Below are 21,994 nucleotides of genomic sequence, written 5' to 3'. Positions count from 1 at the left end.
TAAAAACATTGTAAATATGTTTAGTCATTGTAGTAGTAATAACTGCCTGTTTTTGCAACAAAGCGTTTCATGGCCGGTAACAAAAACATTTTGGCCGGTAAATTTTATCACGTCACCGGCCATTGGCAGGTGTGGCAAAAAGTTAGTTTTACGCCCTGCACGTGGGTGTCAGTCTTTTCTCAGTTTGAACAAAATGTTTCCCATCAGAGCCAAATAAATTAAACTTGCTCTCATCAATAAAGTGAAGTTTGGAATAGTTCTCTCTCCACACAACATGCTCCTCAGCAAAGGTGAGCTTAGCCTTTTGATTCTTTCTGCTGATGAAAGGTTTGGTCACTGCAGAGTGCATTTTCAGTCTGACTTTTCTTAAACATGCTGAGACAGATCCTTTCCCTGTTTACCACTGAATGGCAAGCAATTCCAGCTGCAGTGTTGAACCGATTCCCTATTGAGAATCTCTGCATTATCCTGTCTTCTCGCGCATTTGTCTTACATGGACAACCAGCCATTTTGGGGGACTTGAATGAATTAGTGTCATTGTAAACCTGCAATAATAAAGAAGTCACACTTGTGCTTAGAGGTATTAGTCCACTTTTAATTGCAATACTTCTGGAATTTACAGATGGCATTTCTGTTCATATTGTTATTAATTCTGTCAGAAATGTAAATGTATTTCAATATGCATACTGAAAATATTTTTGTTTTCACATTGAAGACAAATACTGAAAAACAACATGACCTCTACCAGAGAGTGATAAAGCAAAATCAATATGAAAAAAATGCATTATGAATAATTATGAAAGATGAAACTGCAACAAAACGATATGGAAATTCAAAGGTAGCTGTCAACAGTCAGTTACAAGAAGTCACAAAAATGACCCCAGTCACACTATAACAAAAGACTATAACATGCAAACAAATGGATACGAAATCTGTAAGTCTGAGTTATGCATAATTAGTTTTGATCTAAATGTTAAAGAGTAAAATCTTAAAAATGTTACTATCTTTAATTTTAACATCAAGACAAGTTGGCCCTAAACTAGCCATATTTTCTTACATTTCCATAATATACCAGTTATTCTATGCTATGAAATGTTAAAATATACATTTCCTCTTACATGACTTGACTTCATGTATCTGTACATAATCTATTCATTCTATTTATAATAATATATAACCAAAAATGCATATTAAGGCACATAGACCTGCTATTTAGGACCTCTGTGTTCCCTTAAAGAACCTTTAAGCCAATTTATAGTTTACATTCTATTTGACCCTAAGAATTATATTTCAGTTCCATTGGCAAAAAAATATTCTCTTAAAAGGGTACTTGTTAAAACAGATGTGTCATAATAACACACATATCACTTTTTTTACATTCATGGCCAACCCAAGTTGCTGTCCAGGCCGAACGTTTCTAGATCAAACTCCAAAACAGAGTCCGGCAGACTTGATATATCCTGGTCCAGCCAGGATGATGGATCTGACAAAAAAAAAAAAAAAAACATGGAAAAACATCAATTGGTGAGAAACTGAAGTGAATGATAGGAGAATATACATATGTGACCCTGGACCATAAAACCAGTCATAAGGGTCAATTTTTTAAAATTAGGCTTTATATATCATCTGAAAGATTGGTTTGTCAGGATAGGACAATATTTGGCCGAGATACAACTATTTGAAAATCTGGAATCTGAGGATGCAAAAAAATAAATAAATAAAAATTGAGAAAATTGCCTTTACAGTTGTCCAAATTAAGTTCTTAGCAAATCATATTACTAATCAAAAATTAAGTTTTGATATATTTATGGTGGGAGATTTACAAAATAAATTCATAGAACATGATCTTTACTTAATATCCTTATGATTTTTGGCATAAAAGAAAAATCGATAATTATCTCTACATCAAAAATCATACTCAAATTTGAGTATGAAATATTACACATTAAGCTTTTGAGGAATGCTTTTTGTTATATGTATCTCTTAATTATCTTTTTAATGCATAACAGTACATGAGCTCCATAAAAAGCATAATGTATCAAATTTATTAAAAACCCTGCCGTTCAGAAGTTTGTGATCAGTATGTTTTTTTTTTTTAAAGAATACTCTTATATTCATCAAAGTTCCATTTATTTGATCAAAAATACAGAAAAACAAGTAATATTATGAAATATTATTGCAATTCATAATAACAGTTTTCTGTTTTAATATACTTTAAAATAGAATTTATTTCTGTGATGCAAAGCTGAATTTTCATCAGCCATTACTCCAGTCTTCAGTGTCACACGAGCCTTCAGAAATCATTCTAATATGCTGATTTATTATCAACGTTGGAAACAGTTGTGCTGCTTAATTTTATTTTTAAACCTTTGATACTTTTTTCAGCATTCATTGATGAATAAAAAGTTAAAAGGAACAGCATATATTTAAGATAGAAATCTTTTCTAACAATATAAGTCTTTACTATCACTTTTTATCAATTTAACACAACAATTTCTATTTTAAATAAATGTTGTTTTATTCTTCAAAGAATCCTATAACCATATCACATTTAAAAATAAATAAATAAATAAATAAAAAGCAGTACAACTGTTTCCAACACTGATAAAAAAATCAGCATATTAGAATGATTTCTGAAGGATCATATGACACTAAAATGACTAATGATGCTGAAAATTCAGCTTTGCATCACAGGAATAAATTCTATTTTAAAGTATATTAAAATAGAAAACCACTATTTTAAATTGCAATAATATTTCACAACATTACTGTTTTTTTCTGCATTTTTAGTCAAATAAACACAGCTTTGATGAGCATAAAAGTCTTCTTTTAAAAACATTAAAAATCGTACTGATTTTAAACTTTTTTCAGACTATTGTGTCATATATCAAGTTTACATGGTTAAACTGGCTGCTGATACAGATCTTACCGGATAAGTTGATGTTGAACATATTTTGTGTCTCTCCAGCACTGTAGCTTTGATTCTGTGCTAGCTGTTCCTTGCTTTCTGCAGCTTCACAGTTAAGATCTGACACTCTACTGCCACCTAGAGGCTCTTTTTGAAGCACTCCAAGCTGCACAAAGGATAAACAGTTGAACATAAGTCAGTCAGAACCGCAGAGGCTCTGCACAGCATCAAACCATACAGCCAAGACATGTTCAATATAAAATGATGATTCATGAAATAAACAATGTACCTGCTGGGAAAGGGCCTTTGCCTGGCTAGGGGTAAGATGTAAGCCAACATACGATTCCTGTAACCAAAAAATAATGTTTATTTTTGTAACTATAATCATTAAGTCTGGCTTAGATGTGCTAATGCAAACAGGGCTCACCTTGTTCAGTTCAAAACCTTTATCCTGTAAATCTGGATTTGCTCCAGTTACTTCACTTTCCTTATAATGAGGGACCTTTGATTCCTTTCCTTGAGTCTCGTGGACAGCGACCTTAGATAGTGGTTTTGTTTCTTCTGGCATCTGCATACAGTGTCTGCGTTTCATTTGTGCATGTTGCAAGCTACGTGGGCCTGTTATATCTTTCCAGTTTTTCTCTTGACCTGGTGATGGGAAAGTTATAGGTTGATGTAGCTGCTGATTTTGGTACTGGCCCTCTTGGCATGGCATCTGCCACTGACTCTGACACTGGTACTGCTCCTCAGGCATCTGATGAGGCTGGAACTGTGTGTACAGTTGTTGTTGATGTTGTTGTTGTTGATGTTGTTGTTGTTGTTGTTGTTGTTGTTGTTGCTGCTGGGTAAGTGCTTGCAGAGAAATATGTGGTTGGTGAGTTTGGGAAGGATACAGTAACTGCTGATGATATTTAGCGTGTGGCTGTGAAGGATGGTGCAGGGGCCGACTGTGTTTGTGAGCGTGGTGTTGTTGTGTCTGAGTATGTGGTTGTTGATGTTGTGACTGGTGCTCATCTTGACTCCATTGTTCCATCTCTGGGATTGACTGATGCTGTGCTTCTGGCTGGAAATACTGGCGCATTGGCTGATGGGACAGTGGAGGAGCAGATCTGAGGTGTTGAGAGCAGGGATATGCTGGTGGCTTTGTGTCCTTATGAACTTTGTTAGGGTTGAGGAGAGAAGCCTGTGTGAAATATTCAGTGTATATTAGAAACTGAACAATATCAAACAAGTAATAAAATCAGAAATTATGACCAGGAAGAAAGTTGATTTAGGGTATCTGCACTTTTGCATGCCCTTTTAATGCCAATCAAGAAAATCGTATTGACAAACTACAGCATTTAAAGCAGTTTTATTAACTAAAACTAAAATAAATAAAAAAATTTATATATTAAAAAATATATTAAATATTAGATGCATAATAATGAAAAAAAAAGAAATGAAAACGTTGCCTTGCTAAGTCTAAAACTGAAATAAAAATAAATTAATAACAATTTAAAAAAAAAAGAAAACACAGCTAGTGTGTCTGTGTGTGTATTATATAAAAATCACAAGAATATAAAATATTAAAATAATTATTATATATATTTGAATTAGCTTTTATTTTTTATAACAGATATTAAATATTAAAAATAACCTTAATAAATATTATAAATATAAATAAATATTAAACAATATTAAACAATATATTCATAAAATAATAATAATAATAAAGAAATTAAAATAAAAATAAAAATTAGAAATGAAAATGTTGCCTTAGTAAGTTACTAAAACTGAATATATTAATGCTAAATAGAAATATTAAAAAACAGCTATTTTTAACACAAATATGTGTGTGTGTACAATATAAATATATATATAACAGAATTTTTATATAATATAAAATATTAAAAATCACATTTAGCAATTTAAATAAAGCTAAAAAATAAAATATTAGATCAATAACAATAAAATAATATTAGATAATATCTGATTGTTGTCTTGATACTAAAACTGAAATAAAAATAAAATAATGCTAAATAGAAATATTAAAAAACAACTATAACTAAAAAGAACTCTGAAAATAAAAAATTAAATATAAATTCAAATATCTATAATAATTATTTAAATATTTCATATTCTTCTGCCTTATTGTTATATTACATTACATATATTAAATTACTTTATATTGAAATTTAAACTTAAAAAAAAAACGATAATTAGCGACAAATTAACGATAATCAGAAATATTAAAAAACAAACTAAAATGAAAACTGAAAATGAAAAAATAAAAGCTGATTCAAATATATATAATAATTATTTATATATTTAGTATTTTTTCTGCCTTCTTTTGTTGCGTCATGAATCATTATATATAGTAAATGACTTTATACTAGAACTAAAGGAATCTGCGGAAACCCTTTTTGCAAACATGATTACCAAAAATGTTCATATCTTGCCTGGGATACAGAAGACATGGTTGGAGACACTGTGGGTGAGAACTGCTTTGGATGCTGCCAGCGGGACTCTCCACCATTGGGCACAATGAGTGGGCTGAGCTGGGTTCTCTTGCGGGACGTAGTGGCATGGGTGTGGCCAGTTACACGTGGAGAACCAGACAGAGAAGACGAGGAGCAAGAGCGAGATCCGCCGATTCCACTGCTGTGGCTGCAGCGGCTGGCAGACGATTGGATGGACTGGTTACTCAGTGAAGAGCTGCTAAGGGAGGACTGCAGGGACTGGTTGCTGAGCGATGACTGCAGGGAAGAGTTGCTAAGTGACAGGCGCAAAGAAGCGGAGCTGAGAGAGCTGGGCAGGGAGTGGCTGCTCAGACAGGTCTGGATGTTAGGATTGCTGAGTGAAGACTGGAGCAAAGGGTTACTTAAAGATGCCTGAAGAGATGATGACAGACCTAAAAAAATGAAATTGGAAACTTTACTATTACAAAATGCTAAAACATTTTGAATTCCAGATTTTAAGTGTGTTCTTAGACATTTCAAGTGTGCTGTATAATACAAACTAGTTTTACACAATATTCATTCAAAATCACAAATATTGGCAAATTTTTCTTGGTCTGGTCCATATATTTGTCATTTACCGATTTTTCTAAGCATTTTGCATTGATGCAAGGCTTTTCAAACTGGGGCCAAGGGCAGTGTTATTTTGGTATTATAAATATATATAATTACATGTTATTAATTAAATTTATTACTACTTAAATAAACTTTTACCTTTATGTTAAGGTTTTATATATATATATATATATATATATATATGCCTATAACAATAAGGCAGAAGAATATGAAATATTTAAATAATTATTATAGATATTTGAATTTATATTTAATTTTTTATTTTCAGAGTTCTTTTTAGTTATAGTTGTTTTTTAATATTTCTATTTAGCATTATTTTATTTTTATTTCAGTTTTATGTATATATATATATATATATATATATATTTATTTTTTATTTTTTTAGGATTTATATTATATTATATTAAGTTTTATTTTTTTAGTTTGCTTTATGGAGGACCAAACCTGCAAAAAATTTAAAATTAGATAGATAGATCGATAGATAGATCGATAGATAGATAAACAAACAAATATAGTTCATTTTTAATAAAATTTAATCCTGAATTTATTTTTTTATTACGATTTTTCTTTAGGTATTATTCCCTGTATTTATTTTTATTATTTGTAACTTTTATTTACTTATTCTTTCATTTATTTTTGCATTTATTTAAATTATTTATTTATTTGTTTTTATTTTTATATTCATGCGTTTATTTGTTTTTTAATACTTATTTATTTCCACATTTATTATTTTTTTAATGATTTATTTATTAATTTGTTTCTTATTACTTTTCCGTGTTCAACATGGAAATGAGGGAGGCGGTCCTTGCCTAGTAATTTTGGTATGTGATTTTGTCATTTTTATTAATTTTTAAATTTCTTTTTAGCTTTAATTAGTTTATTTTTCTGTTTTAGTTTTAGCAATTTTAGTACTTAAACATTTATTTCAGGCAGTTGACAAGGCAACATTTCTAATTCTCATTCCAGTTTTTAAGGTTAAGTTTTATTGAATAATTACATTTTATTTATTTATTTATTTTATTATATTTAATTTATTTCATTTTAATTTCAATTGACAAAAATGTTATTAGTTTTAGGTAACAATAACAACACTGGTGCAGAAACTGCAAGATGACTGTCAAGTTAATATTAAAATTTGCAGCCGAATTGTGTAAAAACATTTTTACATGTATTATGTATTATATTATCGTCAACTAAACTTTAAACTAAAAAATTGTTTTATTATTTGCAAATAAAAAGAAGAAGTTTCTTTTTTTCTCACAGTACAAACGTATCTTTATACATGAAAATACACAGCTGCTTTTTATATATATATATATATATATATATATATATATATATATATATATATATTATAGGATGGAAAGTCCACTGGAAAGTGATTATCATATTTGGGGGTCCTAGGCATCAAAAAGTGAAAACTCTTCTGCATTAGTATATTTCAAACAATGGCAGATTCTGAAACATACCTGGTAAGTTAAAGTCAGCCATAATGTTGGGGTGCATCGAAATGTTGTTCAGTTGTTCTGCACCGCTGTGAGGCTCTGAATCCTGGCCTACAGGAAGAGGAGAAGGCAGGTGTAGACTGGAGAGGTCTGGAAGAGAGCCGCTCGTACTGAGGGCTGATGGGACAGGGAGGGACGACAACTGCTGATCGGGCAATGGGAAGTTGCTGGAGAGAAAGCAAATAAAGATTGTTTAAAGGATAAAAACTGAGACAGCTTAATGACTATGACTGAAAAGGAACTTACTGAACAACAGCTGTTTCACATCCTGATGTTGCTATTGAGGATAACTATGAAAGAAGACACAATTGAGATTATGAGCCTTGCTTTACCAAATAAAGTGTTTAAAGGGATAGTTCACCCAAAAATGAAAATTAACCCATGATTTGCTCACCCTCAAGCCATCCAAAGTGAGATTGTTAAGTCCAATTAAGCGAAGCCATCCATCATAAAAAACTCCACATGACTCCAGGGGGTTAATAAAGGCCTTCTGAAGTCATTTGATGCATTAGTGTAAGAAAAATATCCATATTTAAAACATTTTTAATTGTAATCTTTAGCTTCCGCTAACTGTCATACGCGCAGACGTAGGTAACAAAAGTGGAAGTAACAAATTAAAAGTACAAAATAAGGATTTGTCATGAAAAATGTCAGAGAATAGACTGGTTTTCCATTGCTGTAAACAAAACTCAGTTCTTGCAACCCTAGCATATTCTCAACAGATCTCACACCGCCTACGTCCAACATTCATCCGCTAGAACGCCACTTTCTCATGAAATCACATATGACAGATAGTGAAAGCTAGAGATTACGGTTTATCAGTTTTTTTTTTTAAACAAACACATCAAATCTTTTCAGAAGGCCTTTATTAACCTCCGGAGCCATGTTGAGTATTTTATTATGACAGGTCGATGGACTTTATGGACTTTAAAGAAATCAACAGCCATTCACTCCCATTATAAAGCTTGGAAGAGCCAAGACTTTTTTTTTAGTAGTTTTTAACACCTTGGATGTCATATACACCTATGGCTTGAGGGTGAGTAAATGGGTGAACTATCCCTTTACCAACAATTTATTACTACAATATAGATAAAGCAGAATAAATACCTTCTTCAGTTTGGGAGATTGTGTCTCCTCTTGAATATTTTCTTCAATTAGTGGTGCTGGATGTGCAAACCCTTAAAGAATCAGTTTAATTTAAAATAAGCAAGTCATTTAAGACAAAATACCAAATGTTCATATTATCTTATTATCTGAAACAATCTTATCAACATGTAAAGTTTACTGACTGATTTGCAGTTCATAAACTTTATGACTGCACTTACACTACCTTTCAAACGTTTGGGTTTTGTAAACATTTTTCTACCAAATCATTGATTTGATAAATACAGAAAAATAAAAGCAAAGTACAGTAAAAATTTGGAAATATTATTACAAATGAACTGTTTTAATTTAAACATATTTTAAAATGCATTTATGCCTATTTATTAAAATGCAGCATTACAACAGTTAAACTCACCATGGTGTCTGGATTGGGGGTTCAGGGTTTGGACAGATTTCGGGTGGCCATGCAACTGGGTGTTTCGCACACTGGTGTGGAGGGCTGAGTCTGAGTTGGTTCTGTGAGGATAAACAGAATTAGAAAGGAATGGGTGAAACCTGATTCCCTAAACCTTGCAGAATAAGAATGCTCATCCCATAATTAGGAAGATCAATGGGTTTAATGAATACAATGGTTGTATATGCACAAGAGCTGATCTTGGATCAGCAGTCTGAACACTCATGAGTTCTGATTACCTATTAAGAGCTGTCAGAGGAAGACGGACCATCTGGCTCTTCTCAGTGGCAGAACAACTGGACCAGTTTCTGGTGAACATAAGCAACATTTCATTAAAGTACTGGCACAAACGAAAGCTCAGTGAGTTCAACATTACATCTGATGGTGACTTTATTATGTAAATGACATGATTGTTTAGCACCTAAATGAAATGTGGTGATTGTGGTCCACTTTATAATCGTACCTTCTCCAGGTTGGACCTCGAGGAGGAGAAAGGTGGGTAGAGAGATAGGGAGCACTATCAAACTGTAAAATGAAGTTAAGGCTTCAACCAACAAATTTTCATGAATTCTACAACTGTTCATGATTACTGTGTAAGCATTTTAAATCATTATTAGTGTTCAAAATTTTAGGGTTAGTAAGATTTTTTATTTTTTTTTGAAAGATGTCTAGCTATTGCTCACCAAGACTGCATTTATTTTTTTGAAAACATGGTTAGAACAGTAATATTGTGAAATTTCACTACAAGTTTTCTATTTTAATATATTTCAAAATGTAATTGATTTCCTGTGGTTGCAAAGCTGAATTTTCAGCAGCTATTACTCCAGTCTCCAGTGTTGATTTGGTGTTCAAGAAACATTTCTTCTTATTATCAATGTTAATCAATATAAAAAGTCATGCTGCTTAATATTTTTGTGGAAACTGATATTTTTTTTTAGGATTATTTGATCAACAGAAGGCTGAAATACGCTGGATTTAATTGAAATATAAATCTTTTGTAATATTCTAGATGTCTTTACAGATCACAGAAATTGTTGAGTTAAAGCATTAATTTCTGTGTAAAAAAAAAAATCATACTAACCCCAAATCAAATTGATCAGTAATATACCTACTAGTGTACCAGTGGTTCCAAAAAAATTACAATGCAGTTAAATGAAAAGCATAAAGCATAACAAGAAAAAATATATATTCACTGCAGATATTTGCATGTCTTTTTCTGCCCTGCAAATCATAAATTTTAAACACTAAACAGCTGTTTTTTGTATGCAATCACTGTTTAAGCACACATTTATTTTCATTTATTAATCAACACCAGTTATCAATTATATAGATTAGAGTTGTGGAGTTGGAATAATTAGGGCTGCACAATTAATTAAATTTCTACTCGTGATTACAATTACAGATGCCACAATTATGTGTTATGTTTGAATTATGTTCAAAGGCACAATTAAAAAAAAAATCCACTTACATTATTCTGCTTTCTTAAGATGTGTGTGTGTGTGTGAGAGAGAGAGAGTGTGTATTTTTCCTACAGGTTATCTTATTTGTTTCCTACAGGTTTTTTCTCATTGTTTTCACTTTTAATTTTTACTTTTTTATATTTAAAGAAACAACTATATATAAAAATGCGGTTGCTTTAAACAGTGGTATAAAGCTATTCAAAACATAATTTAATGTAAATTGCGATAATCGTAATTAATACTTGCAATTACAAATTCAAGGGAATAATCGTCAATTATGATTTCTGTCACAATCGTGCAGCCCTAGCAACAATCCTTTCATACTACTATAAACATGAATCTGTAAGACTATCAGCTTTTTCTAAAGTGGGGATACGTGTCTCCTGTGCAGTCTGCCAAGAGGAGTGGGCTGGACGTCTCTGTACTCTTCATCTGCCTCTAGGAGCTGCTGGGTGAGATAACTTGGGTACTGTAGATAGAAGAAAAGCAAAGCAAATCAAATTCATTCTAACAAAAAGTCTCCTTTATTTAAAAGAATAGGATAATACTACTCAATAACAATCAAAATCCCACACCTGGGTCTCTGTGGAGCATCTTGAGATCTGATTGACGTTTGGCAGCGACCCTCCATAGTACGGGACCATGTCTCTGGTTTGCCGTATCCTCTCAGCCTGAACCTGAGGAAAACAATAATAGCTATCCAACACTGACTTACACACAAATCTCATCTCACTCTTTCCCAGACTGCTTTTCCCTCAGGGAAACAAATGCCTGTTGCATCATAATGTAAAACAGACATTGTACCTGGGATTTACAGATCCCTCATTCTGCAGCACTGATGTGAAACAGACTCTAGATGAGTGACTGGCAAAGCTATTTATGTGCGTTGACATAATCCATGTGGACCTGCTGAATCACAAGTCCATATACAGATGGTAAAAGTTCTATTTAATCCCAACACATTTATGACGTACCTCTGATTAAAAAAAAAAAAACATATAAAAAACATAAATAATAGTATTTTCATGTGAGCATCTTATTAAACAGCTGTTGTATAGAGTTACATGGCCAGAACTGTTTAATTCAGATGTCTGAAAAAAAAAAAAGATAATTCAGTTACAAGTACCATATTTAGTACATATACTATTTTTAAGGGTCTATGAAGAATGTGGTCCCATACAAGTCATGATCACATGTAAACAGAGCCCTATTTTAATAAGTAACTAATTGATTCACATTATGCAATTGCAGAGCTTCAAGATTATATCAAACCATTATTTGTAGATTATTATTTCTTTATTCTTTGCAGCTTTCCTTTGGATCTTATGGAGCAAATCAGTAGTTAAAGTTCTGTCCAGTTATAAAATACACACTTTTATTGATATTATTTTTTTAGTAACGGCTTGCACGAGTGAATACACATGCTGGAGAAAACGGGGTTGATATGTAGCAAGTGAGCCATTCGCTAACTGTTTTCAGTGTTTATTACAAAGTTTTGTTTACGTTTATTGGTTTTTTGTTTCTGACATCGCACTTCTCAAGAAAAGCCAATAGCTGTACCCAAAGCTGTCCAGTTGTCTGGAATCAATAAAACAGACAATAATAAGGCAAATAACATTTGAAAGTTTTAGCACTCCCTTCCGCTTCGAACACATATAACGGGAAACTCCAGGTCAAATGTATGACAACTGTCGTAAATAAGTCTGACATATCCTGTATTGTGTTAGACTCACCCTGATGGAAGTAACGTCCATCATAACCTCTCGGAAAGCGGCTGTGTCTTCAGCCTGTCGCTGATTGTGCAGGGCGATTTTCTCGCTGAATTTACGCGGATTGCAGCTTCCAGGCGCTGGTCCTGCTCCGGGCCCCTGCCCGTGCCCTATTTCCCCGAGGCCAGCACCTGACAAATGCATTATTCCGTCAAATAAGAGAAAGTAAGCTGCCTGACACGGCCAGAGTTCGATAAGTGACCCAAGAAAGCAAGACTTTTGACAACGGTGAGCAGTGCATTGTGGGTAATGTAGTCCTGAACGCTGTAGTAAACATCGTTGCCAAGCTCATTCGTTATCTGTAAAGTGCACACGCCCAACTACTGTCGAGAAGGAAAAAAACAACTCTGGTATTTTGGGAAACGTAGTTTATGGCCAATTGTAACAACTACTATGCGGACAGCTTGCATTTTTGTCGCATTAAAAAAAAATTTAAAAAATTTGAAACACTAGTATTGAAATGAAAAGTTTATAAAAAATATACACTATAAAGCTATTTAAGTATAAAGTATAGTATAGTATAAAGCTATTCAAGTATAAAGCTATTCAAAACATAAATCAAGCTTGATATTTTTGTTACATTAATATATCAACATATGAACGATATGAAATTTTATTTCTTATTTTAATTCCTCCCTCAAAACATGTTTTTTTTATATATATATTATATATATATATATATACAAATTATTTAATCACGATTTCAAACTTCTTTTTGATATACTGATGAAAAATCTAAAATTTTCGAAGGAAGGACTACAAACGATTCGTCATAAAACTACAACTCCCACGTGACCGTCTTCCAGTGACGTCTTTTCGAAAGTCTGTGCATTTACTTCCGTTACGCTTAAGCGGCTGCTAACAGAACATGTCTGAAAAAAACATGGAGGAGAAAGTTGCTACAAACAGTAAAAATGTGTCTCTGCCTATGTCGAGGGTGCGATTAATCATGAAAAGTTCTCCTGATGTGTCTTGTATTAACCAGGACGCTCTTTTCTTGACAACAAAAGCAACGGTAATTTGATATGTTATTAATCAGTGGGCAGTTGCCAGGTTATCTGCTTTATTTAGTTACTTTAGTTGAAAAGGTGTTTTGGTTTTATTCACTAAAAACATCTGGGATGTCAGCTTTTTTATTTCTCAAAAATAATAGCAAAACGAAAGTGCATAGTTTTAATAGTTCTTTTTGTTTATTTAAAAACAAGATAGTCACACTCACACGTCTCCGACAGTATTTTTGTAACTTACATCACTGGCTTATAATTATATGAATGTGTGACTTTTTCATCATTTCCGTATAGGAGCTTTTTGTCCAGCACTTGGCTTTGTCCTCATATAAAAATGGTTCAGGTAAAGACACAAACACATTGTCATACAGTGATCTGGCCAATGCAGCAGAGGAGACGGAAACATTTCAGTTTTTAACTGGTGAGTCCTGGTCATTTGTGATGATGACAAACACTATTCGAACTAAATCAACTGGTGTGTAAACAGTTTTGTCTTTTCTATTTTTAGATATCCTTCCTAAGAAAATCTTGGCCAGAGACTATCTGAAGTCACTGGAAGAAATGGAAAAAGACGATGACAACCTGTAGTGATATATAGCCAGTCGGAGGAAATCACTGTGAACTGGTCCTGACCACTTCCTCACTAAAACAGCTGATAAAAATCATAGGACATTATCTTACAAACCAGGACATTTCACCCAAAGAGTTGTACTTCTACACCTCTGTTGTTTCAGAGAAGTAATGTACATGTTTTTACTTAGTAGCCTGTATGTTTTAGCACCCACTTACACTATGCTGTGTGTCAAAATATCCAGCAGCCACTGCAGATTCACAACTGAAGCACTGTGAGAACCAGAAACCAGGATATATGGTGCTTTGTCATGCATAGTTGGTGTTTTATTACGGTGCGACACCATGATTTGTATGTTTTGGGACGTTCCAAACATCTATACAGTCCATTCCATTCAATCAGACCTTGCTTATATGTCTTCACATTAAACAAATGTTTTTCTCAGGGTTTAAAATGTATTTTAGAAGTATATTTCATGGCCATGCTTTAACATTTTAACCACTGATGATAAAAATGCATTGATTAATACTTGACTCTGAACTGCAGCTGAAAGTTTATATAGTGTACTGTATAGTTTTTAAATGCTTGAACAGTTTGTTTGTTTGTATTTGAATAAATACATTTGCTGATTGTGTTCACTATAATCTTGTTTTTAATATGGTGATCAGAATCTGACATGCAAAAACATTTAAAAGTGAACTGTTGTTTTATATCAACAATATCAAATGCAGTATAAAATAGTTGTACATGACATTTTTAGGGAACAGTCTATAGTCTGGAGGTATAAAAATAGATTTTATTGCCGGTACCTAATATTTATCCCATTTACTTAATAGAGTGGAAAACATGAGGAAAATACGTACCAAAAGAGAACTACAGGCTGCTGTTGGCATGCAATATATGGTTATACAAATCTTAAAAACATGCATTATATAATTTTTTACATGTGTAGGTTGTGCTGCTCAAATTAAATTACTGGGGAAGTAGTTTGGCCAGTCGAAGTTGCATAGTGTTCAAAGACCTCTCCAGATTGGCAAGATGTTTCTCTAGGAGTGCTGCTACTTGCTCCTTTTTAGCAATGGAGTCTTTCGTGTTTTCCATTCGCTCCTTCAGACTGAAAGAAAGAGAAAAAAATTGATTGTGTTTCAAAATGTACTGATTTTGATTTAGAAGAAAACAACCTGCGTTGACATTTTGCAATCATATGCCGCCTTTCCACTATCTCTGACAGAGTGCAACAGTCAGATTCCTGAAAGTAAGTTTTCTCAACAGAGGAATGGATTGATAACTTATAAACTTTTAAAGATGGTTTATGCTCTTGAAGAAGCTGTCAGCCTGCATTGTTTCAATTTAATTTTATTGGTTGAATTCTTGATGGAAAAATTACAGTACCAATGATTCTGCGAGGAAATCTCCACCAATCTAAAAAAAAAAAAGGTAACACCTTAGTGCCCCACTCCCAAAAATACAATGTCCCTACACTCACAAACTACTAGCAGGACTTTCAACTGGGTCATTCCATGAAATCTGTGCCTTTTGCCCTTGGAAAAAAATGAAAAATAAAATAAGTTTATTTCATATGTTTAAATATCTATGAAATGAAGACACCTTAAAATGACAAAACATATATTGTGCAATCTCAGGCTAATGTAGTTTATTATTTTAGGACTATTTTTCTACCTCATGTTTTGGTATTTTTTGTCAAACCTGTTACCGAAACAAGCATTACCACTGTAAAAAAAAGAATTTGTTACCCGGCTGCCTTAAAATGTTAAGTTCAGTCAACTAAAAAAAAAAGTTTATTCAACTTGAAATGTTAAGTTATACTAAGTGACAACTTAGATATTTGAGTTCAGTCAACTTAAAATTTTAAGGCAGCAACATTTCAGGTTGACTAAACTTATTTGAGTTGACTGAACTTAAAAATTTAGGGCAGCAGGGTAACAAGTTATTTTAAGCTGACTCAACAAATTGTGTTTTTTGTTTTTTACAGCGTAGATACTATAATTTAATTAACTCATATGCCACTGAATGATATGCATTAGCTCAATAATATACTAAGGGTGACCTTTAAAATGTTTGAATTTCACACAGACAATCTTTAAAAACAGCGTCAAACCTAATCAGTGTCATCCCCGTTACTCTAAAAAGTAACAGGTTTGACGATGTCAAACAAATTTGCTGATTGCTAGCTAATAGTACATATTGCACATTTAATAGTACACATATTGCACATTTTGAAAGGATTTTACTTGTGGATACTGACTATATTAAATGTAATAAATAGTTGTTTAAATTTACACTTTTAAAAATGGTAACAGGATTGACATTTTTCACGCCTCATAAATCATCAAAAATAGAACATTATAGAGGAGTGAAAGAAACATGCTTATGATATAAGTGACTTGAATGCACATTATTTTACAAGGGTTTTTTGATTAGGGTAACAGGGCTGAGATGAAATCAGGGTCTGGTTTCCGGTCCCATCCAGCTATTTTTAGCTGTACAAAACAGCTTGTTTTGCTGCTTGATATTGCAAAGTGGTGTATCTTACCATATTATTTTAATGTATTATCTTAATTATGAACACACTGGTTTGTAGTGGAAACAGTTTTACCATTTACTGCGCTTTGTTATTCTTCTCGTAATTCTCGCACATTCAGGAAACGGCTTACTTCCACATTTAAAAATAAGGTGGATAGTAATTGTAGTTCTTTAAGGTCATGTATCTTATTTTTTGATCTAATTTCCAAACACTTCTTTACTTCAAATCATAGTTGTAGTGTTCATAACTCACAGCTGGTTGGTTTGGCTCATAGCTTATAACTTTTAACAAAACTGAAAATAAATAAAAACTAAATCCTTTGGAAAAATACTCTTGGAAACAAAGCCACTGAACAAGTGGGCATGTATTATGTTTATTTTTATTCACTCTATTTGTCGCATTTCATCCTATAGTGGCAGTCGTGCAAAACCTTCAGTTTAGTCATGAAGGAGACATTACCCTCCATCATAATAAAATTAATGAATAATAAAAGTATGAATATATCCACTAGGGGTGTAATGGTACACAGAAGTCATGGTGCAGTATGTACCTTGGTTTTGGGGTCACGGTTTGAATTCTGTACAGGAGGCAATGTATTTTTTTCATTTATTTTCAACAGACAGTAGTGCTACCTACATGTAACATGACCAGTTGTTTTTTATTTGATTTAGATTGTATCATTTCAAGAATCAAAGCAAAAACAGAATGTTCTGACTTGAGATGACTTTACAGAAACAGCAGACAGACTGAATGAAAATGCAGATTTATTCTCTGACAGCAGGTGGCGCTTATGGAACAGCAGCGATACAGCATTTTCTTAGTTATTGCTGTAAACAAAGCAGCTACGTTTATAAACACTGCTTTACCTCCAAGGTAAGAGGAAAAGAAGAAACATTTCGGTCAGTTCCTTTCAGACATACATTCGTATAAACCCAGTTGTGACTAGATGGGATGCATAGATCATCTCTTCTTCTGCTCTTTCCTGGTGTGACCGTTAATGTTACATTGTGCCCCCTTCTGGATTGATCGCCTATGACACATGTACTGTTACACCCCTAATATCCACACTGCCAATATGTTTAAAATATTCATAATGGCCCATTTCACAGAAATAGTGTTTACACATTAACGTTTTAGTGCAAACATATGTGACCCTGGACCACAAAACCAGTCTTAAGTAGTATATTCGTAGCAATAGCCACCAATACATTTTATGGGTCAAAATTATCAATTTTTATTTTAAGCCAAAAATCATTAAGATATTAAAAAAATATTATGTTCTATGAGTATATTTTGTAAATTTCCTACCGTAAATATATCAAAACTTAATTTTTGATTAGTAATATGCATTGCTAAGAACTTTATTTTACAACTTTAAAGGTGATTTTCTCAATATTTTGATTTTTTTGCACCCTCAGATTCCAGATTTTTAAATAGTTGTATCACTGGCACATATTGTCCTATTATAACAAACCATACGTCAATGGAAAGCTTGTTTATTCAAGTTGTTTATTCAAGCTTGTATATTATTAATGTATAAAACTCAATTTAAAGAAGCCTTATGACTGGTTTTGTGGTCCAGGGTCACATACTGTTAATTCTCAAATTTTGCTCATAGTTTTAACTCTAGTCACAAAGTTTAAATATTTCAGTGTACCCGAATTTCAAATGGGTCTGAAAATTCCATATATGTTCAGAATTCCATGCAGCTTCCATACTGTTCACCATCAGATGTGAATGACTTTCTGGTCAGTCATTTGTTGGAGATAATGAAAAGGCGACTTTATATTAAAATTCTGCTGAATCTTCCATAAAAACATTCCAAATCATTCAATTACCTTGAGAAGGTATAATGCTCTTTCCCCTCCTTCCTCTTCTCATCCAAATCCACGAACACCTTCTGCATTGTATCAGCAGTCTGGGCCACAGCGAGATGGTCAGCCTGGACGCCTTGCAAGTTCTCCCTGGCCTGTTGATCATAGGACGCCCCCCCTTCCTCGAGACCACTAGATGTGGACACAGCCTGCAGTGCCGCCCTGTTCTGCAGCACGAGAAGACGTGATTTCTCAAACTCCTCTGGGCCTGCTATATCATCCCAGCACACAGGGGAGGATGGAGGCAGCCAGAAGCGCTGAGTGCAGTTGGCCGGTCTGCCGGGCGTCTCTCTGACAAATGGACTGTCAGCTGGAAAACTGTTTAGGAGTTCTTGTAATCCAGAACCCCAGTCCCAGTCCCGTTCTGAATCCTCCAGCTCAAGCTCTGTCACTATGCTGTCCGCCGGGTACCGGACAAACAGCAGGAAAAGGCACCAGGACAAACAGGTCCTTCTCATTCTGTCCTGGAGCAACAGCATACTGATGATATTAGACAGACAATAAACAGTATTGAAAGAATTAAGTGTCCTTGCACCATGTGAGCTTAGTATATCAAACCCATATTTCTTTTACACATGTAAAAGGATCTCAATACAATGCTAAAAGGGGTCATGACATGAGAAATCAAATTTGCCTTTGTTACATTAAAACATCCTGCATTTTAAGTTTCATAGCTTAAAATGTCATCCTCATTAAAAACAAGGCATTTATTTAATTAAGCTCCAAAATAGCTTATTTGGTTCTGAGGTGCAAGATGACGTTACCCAGGCACAAACTTTTGCATAAACACTGCCTCCAGAGCAAGACATCGACGAATAGTCATTTTCTCACCATAGGCTCCGCCCACTGGTGTCCAGTCACTTTACGGCTGACATGCTGAAAACGAGTGTTGCATCGTGTCAAAAGTAAAAAGAAATTACAATCACTGCCGCTTGTCTACACTGGATACAGTATAGAGGTGCGTTTGCTTTCTGACACAGTCCACATGCTTGAATCTGTCAGTAGGACAAATCGAGTAAAAAAAAAAACGTTGCTTTGACGCGTTTGGTTTAAACAGCTCGTTCGTGTCTTTGTACAGATATCAGAGGTATTTCAGCATAAGGAATAAGTGGGTAGTTTATTTTTAATGGCATCCCAGATCATGTCTGAGGATTGTTCGAAACAGGTTGTTTTGTAAACGAAACAGTGTCATGGAAAATTCATAAAGAGACATTTGTTGAAAGATGCAGCGGTACTGACTACAGCTGCATCACAAACGGTAAGTAAATGATTTCATAATGCTTTGTCTGGAAATGACGTTTTATTTTGATCATCTCACCAATCAATTCCAAAACCGTCCTATATCGCTGTGTTACCTTTTTTGTTAAGGTTGTTTGATCTTCTTTGCATGTTCACTTTGCAAAGACTGGGTCTGTACTTCTGCAGCGATGTAGGATGATTTTAAAACGATATGATCTGAGTTTTTCGACATTCCTAACTGTCTTGAGCCAGAATACACAGAGTTCAGGCAGAGAAAGGCAAGATGAGTGTTTGAAATTAAAAAGTATTTAAATTGTATTTTTTTAAATGAAGAAAAAAAAAGATGATCGTTTCGCTAGATAAGACTCTTCTTCCTTGGCTGGGATTGTTTACAACCACATTTGGGATCATTTGAAGCCACATTTCAACTGCATTTTGGAAGTTCAAACTCGGGGCACCATAGAAGTCCATTATATGGAGAAAAATCCTGAAACGTTTTTCTCAAAAACGACTGAGGAAAGACAGACATGAACATCTTGGATGACAAGGGGGTGAGTACATTATCTGTAAAGTGTTGTTCTGGAAGTGGACTTCTCCTTTAAAGGACCCACCCCTTGAAAAAGGATAATCAGAATGAGGGTTGAAAATAATCATTTTTCCACATTTACTTATTTTATTATTATTTTGTGTGTGTGTGCAAAAAACTTTATTAACATTACAAGTAAATCTCAAGGAACATATTTAAATAATAAAAAAATACATGTCATGACCCCTTTAATAAAGAAAGATAAAAATAAACATTTTTTGGTCACAACCTTGAGGTTATTATTATCTTTGTCTGGCATTGTGCACAATGTTTGTGAAATATTTAGAATCTTAAATTATTTGGATTATATGTATAGAGTAGTAGTTCTCAACCAAGTGGCCTCAGAAAACTGTCGTAAATTAAAAATCTTAATTAAAATACAAATACTGCCATTTCAAAAGGGGAGTCATTTGTTATAAACCCTGCTATCCACCTTATTTTTTAACAGATGTAAGCTTAATGGGTTAGACCTATAGGGAAATAATGAGAAGAACAGCAAACTGTTTGCACTACAAACCACATTACATACATACATTACATTAAAATAATATGATAAGACACACAACTTTGCAATATCAAGCAGCAAAAGCTGTTTCGTACAGCTAAAATAACCGGACAGATGAGGCCGGAAGTCAGACCCATAAAATTTCGGTAAAAATAAGGCGGATAGAGAATAATGTTGTCGTGTTTATTTATACATTTATTTTTTTTTTATTGCTTCTATTTAATACATTATTAAAGTGTAATTATGGTTATGGCATTCAGCAGGTGTAAAATCTATTAGAATAATATTCTTGTACAAGTTGTTTAACTGTACTGTTCTTGATGTTTTAATATTCTGACATCTGCGAAATGTACTACACCGTGTTTCCACCAACAAACAGACCTAAAAGGACCCTATGAATCGTTATCTTTAATTATTATAGCAATAAATTGCTCAATAATAATTGCTTTCAAATACATTTCTTCAACAATTCTCCCGATGGTCAGACAAAGAGGTTGGTCGAACCATTACTATTATGTAATTAAATTAAGTTGAGCTAGTCGTGATGCTCAAACAGATTAATTTTATAGTGCCAGAGAATTAAGGTAACACTTTTGGTGTAAATAAGACAAAACGTGCTTAGTTGCCTCTGTTCTGAAACACCACGTTTTATTAGTTAACTGTTCATAAACTTAATGTTATTGAAGAAAACATAAAATAAACTACTTTTTTTAATTTACGAATTAAAAATACACATACTAACTACTGACTTTACATTAGATTCAGTCGAATTCTGGCGCGGTTTATAAAACGTACCAAATGTCCTTTCCACTAAAACGCTTTATGAGGAAAAATTCCTTTAAAACGGCGTTTTTGCTTTTGAGCTCACAACAAAAGAAGCAAAAACATTTGACACCTTAAAATATTAAAACCATTCAAAAATTCAGATAAACTTACCTCAGACTATTGTAGACCAGAAGGCAGCAAAGGAGCTCGCGTGCTTCTCATAAATGAGCTATTGGAAAATCTGACTCGCTCTTCACAGCTCAACTCACAGCTCAGAGTTCATTTGTCTAGTTACTAGACTAGTTATTTTCACAAAACAACAACAATAATACACTTAATAAACAATGGGTGTTGTATATAAAAAGTGAGAGTGGAATAAAACAACGTCTGAGATGTGATCTTCCAGCGCCAGAGATTTGATCAGCTGGAAGAAAGGCCGCGTCTCAATACCTAGTGAGCTGCCTATCTAGACAGCATTTGGGCGCGGAACAACATACGTTCTACTGTATAACACTGCGCAGATGTGTAGTAGGTTTTGAGACACGACCGTTGTAAACTTTTTAAGCAGGGTTTCCCTGTCTATGAACGTGACTTTTTTTCCTTTTGATGTTGAAGGGGGAGAAGAGACGGA

At 33.5% G+C, this 21,994-nt stretch overlaps 3 protein-coding genes across 4 annotated transcripts; 1 reads left to right on the top strand and 2 right to left on the bottom strand.

The window, feature by feature from the left end:
- Nucleotides 1-582: 582 nt before the first annotated feature.
- crtc2 (CREB regulated transcription coactivator 2) lies at nucleotides 583-12,580 on the bottom strand. Its single transcript, XM_051136178.1, has 14 exons — nucleotides 12,236-12,580; nucleotides 11,078-11,179; nucleotides 10,879-10,971; nucleotides 9,506-9,567; nucleotides 9,282-9,350; nucleotides 9,004-9,104; nucleotides 8,592-8,662; nucleotides 7,731-7,774; nucleotides 7,449-7,651; nucleotides 5,347-5,798; nucleotides 3,336-4,091; nucleotides 3,198-3,254; nucleotides 2,930-3,074; nucleotides 583-1,483 (listed from the first exon to the last, which is right to left on the bottom strand). The coding sequence occupies exons 1-14, from the start codon at nucleotides 12,413-12,415 to the stop codon at nucleotides 1,380-1,382; spliced, it is 2,439 nt and encodes an 812-aa protein (XP_050992135.1). The 5' UTR covers nucleotides 12,416-12,580; the 3' UTR covers nucleotides 583-1,379.
- A 517-nt stretch (nucleotides 12,581-13,097) lies between these two features.
- Nucleotides 13,098-14,248, top strand: chrac1 (chromatin accessibility complex subunit 1). Its single transcript, XM_051136197.1, has 3 exons — nucleotides 13,098-13,286; nucleotides 13,573-13,699; nucleotides 13,787-14,248. The coding sequence occupies exons 1-3, from the start codon at nucleotides 13,140-13,142 to the stop codon at nucleotides 13,864-13,866; spliced, it is 354 nt and encodes a 117-aa protein (XP_050992154.1). The 5' UTR covers nucleotides 13,098-13,139; the 3' UTR covers nucleotides 13,867-14,248.
- Nucleotides 14,249-14,258: 10 nt separating this feature from the next.
- si:ch211-57n23.1 (uncharacterized) lies at nucleotides 14,259-21,897 on the bottom strand. 2 transcript variants are annotated; one of them, XM_051136196.1, is made up of 3 exons: nucleotides 21,535-21,897; nucleotides 18,233-18,732; nucleotides 14,259-14,963 (listed from the first exon to the last, which is right to left on the bottom strand). In XM_051136196.1, exons 2-3 carry the CDS (start codon nucleotides 18,724-18,726, stop codon nucleotides 14,822-14,824), a joined length of 636 nt encoding a protein of 211 aa, XP_050992153.1. In that variant the 5' UTR covers nucleotides 18,727-18,732; nucleotides 21,535-21,897; the 3' UTR covers nucleotides 14,259-14,821. The 2 variants fall into 2 exon arrangements, with proteins under 2 accessions (XP_050992153.1, XP_050992152.1); XM_051136195.1 differs by having other exon boundaries at nucleotides 18,233-18,748; nucleotides 21,535-21,896.
- Nucleotides 21,898-21,994: the final 97 nt, after the last annotated feature.

The sequence above is a fragment of the Labeo rohita genome, chromosome 19, assembly GCF_022985175.1.
Source record: "Labeo rohita strain BAU-BD-2019 chromosome 19, IGBB_LRoh.1.0, whole genome shotgun sequence".
Taxonomy (NCBI): Eukaryota; Metazoa; Chordata; class Actinopteri; order Cypriniformes; family Cyprinidae; genus Labeo; species Labeo rohita.
The sequence above is the reverse complement of the archived record's forward strand: the minus strand, read 5'-3'. Positions and strand labels throughout refer to the sequence as shown.

Bases quoted from the DNA above. Each gene is read 5' to 3' on its own strand.
- chrac1 (XM_051136197.1), top strand. From the start codon at position 13,140: ATGTCTGAAAAAAACATGGAGGAGAAAGTTGCTACAAACAGTAAAAAT. The intron at 13,287-13,572 runs GTAATTTGATAT...ATTTCCGTATAG, and splicing joins TCTTGACAACAAAAGCAACG to GAGCTTTTTGTCCAGCACTT. The intron at 13,700-13,786 runs GTGAGTCCTGGT...TTCTATTTTTAG, and splicing joins AACATTTCAGTTTTTAACTG to ATATCCTTCCTAAGAAAATC.
- si:ch211-57n23.1 (XM_051136195.1), bottom strand. From the start codon at position 18,747: ATGCTGTTGCTCCAGGACAGAATGAGAAGGACCTGTTTGTCCTGGTGC. The intron at 14,964-18,232 runs GTAATTGAATGA...TCTTTCTTTCAG, and splicing joins GAGCATTATACCTTCTCAAG to TCTGAAGGAGCGAATGGAAA.
- crtc2 (XM_051136178.1), bottom strand. From the start codon at position 12,415: ATGCATTTGTCAGGTGCTGGCCTCGGGGAAATAGGGCACGGGCAGGGG. The intron at 9,351-9,505 runs GTACGATTATAA...TATGTTCACCAG, and splicing joins CGAGGTCCAACCTGGAGAAG to AAACTGGTCCAGTTGTTCTG. The intron at 8,663-9,003 runs GTGAGTTTAACT...TGATTCTTTAAG, and splicing joins CCCCCAATCCAGACACCATG to GGTTTGCACATCCAGCACCA.